We start from the raw sequence: 229 nt of genomic DNA, 5'->3' as shown, positions 1-229 counted from the left end.
CCTTTTCTAAACTGGAATCACTCCTTTCAGAAGCAACGGATCAGACTCAAGGTGCCTCGACCGCCCAGCCCTTGAGCTATTTCACCGTCAGCGTCTTCGCCATGGTCGCCTCGCTCCGCTTCCTCTGGGCCTAGAGCAGCTCCTTCTCTCAACGCTCCACTGATACCTCAGATGCTCCCAAATCAGAATTTAAAAAAAAAGGAAAAGAAAACACGAATAAGACCACGAC

General features: G+C 50.2%; 1 protein-coding gene across 1 annotated transcript in view; it reads left to right on the top strand.

Annotated features, from left to right (window-relative positions):
• Positions 1-213, top strand: part of LOC119593114 (glypican-5-like) — a gene marked incomplete at its 5' end in the record, with an annotated part of 69,987 nt that extends 69,774 nt beyond the window's left edge. The window contains 1 exon segment of the mRNA XM_037942077.1: positions 31-213. Within this exon segment, the coding sequence (XP_037798005.1) occupies positions 31-134 (104 nt within the window).
• Positions 214-229: the final 16 nt, after the last annotated feature.

Source organism: Penaeus monodon, chromosome 31, assembly GCF_015228065.2.
Source record: "Penaeus monodon isolate SGIC_2016 chromosome 31, NSTDA_Pmon_1, whole genome shotgun sequence".
Taxonomy (NCBI): Eukaryota; Metazoa; Arthropoda; class Malacostraca; order Decapoda; family Penaeidae; genus Penaeus; species Penaeus monodon.
Note: the sequence above shows the minus strand (reverse complement) of the source record. Positions and strands in the feature narration are given on the sequence as shown.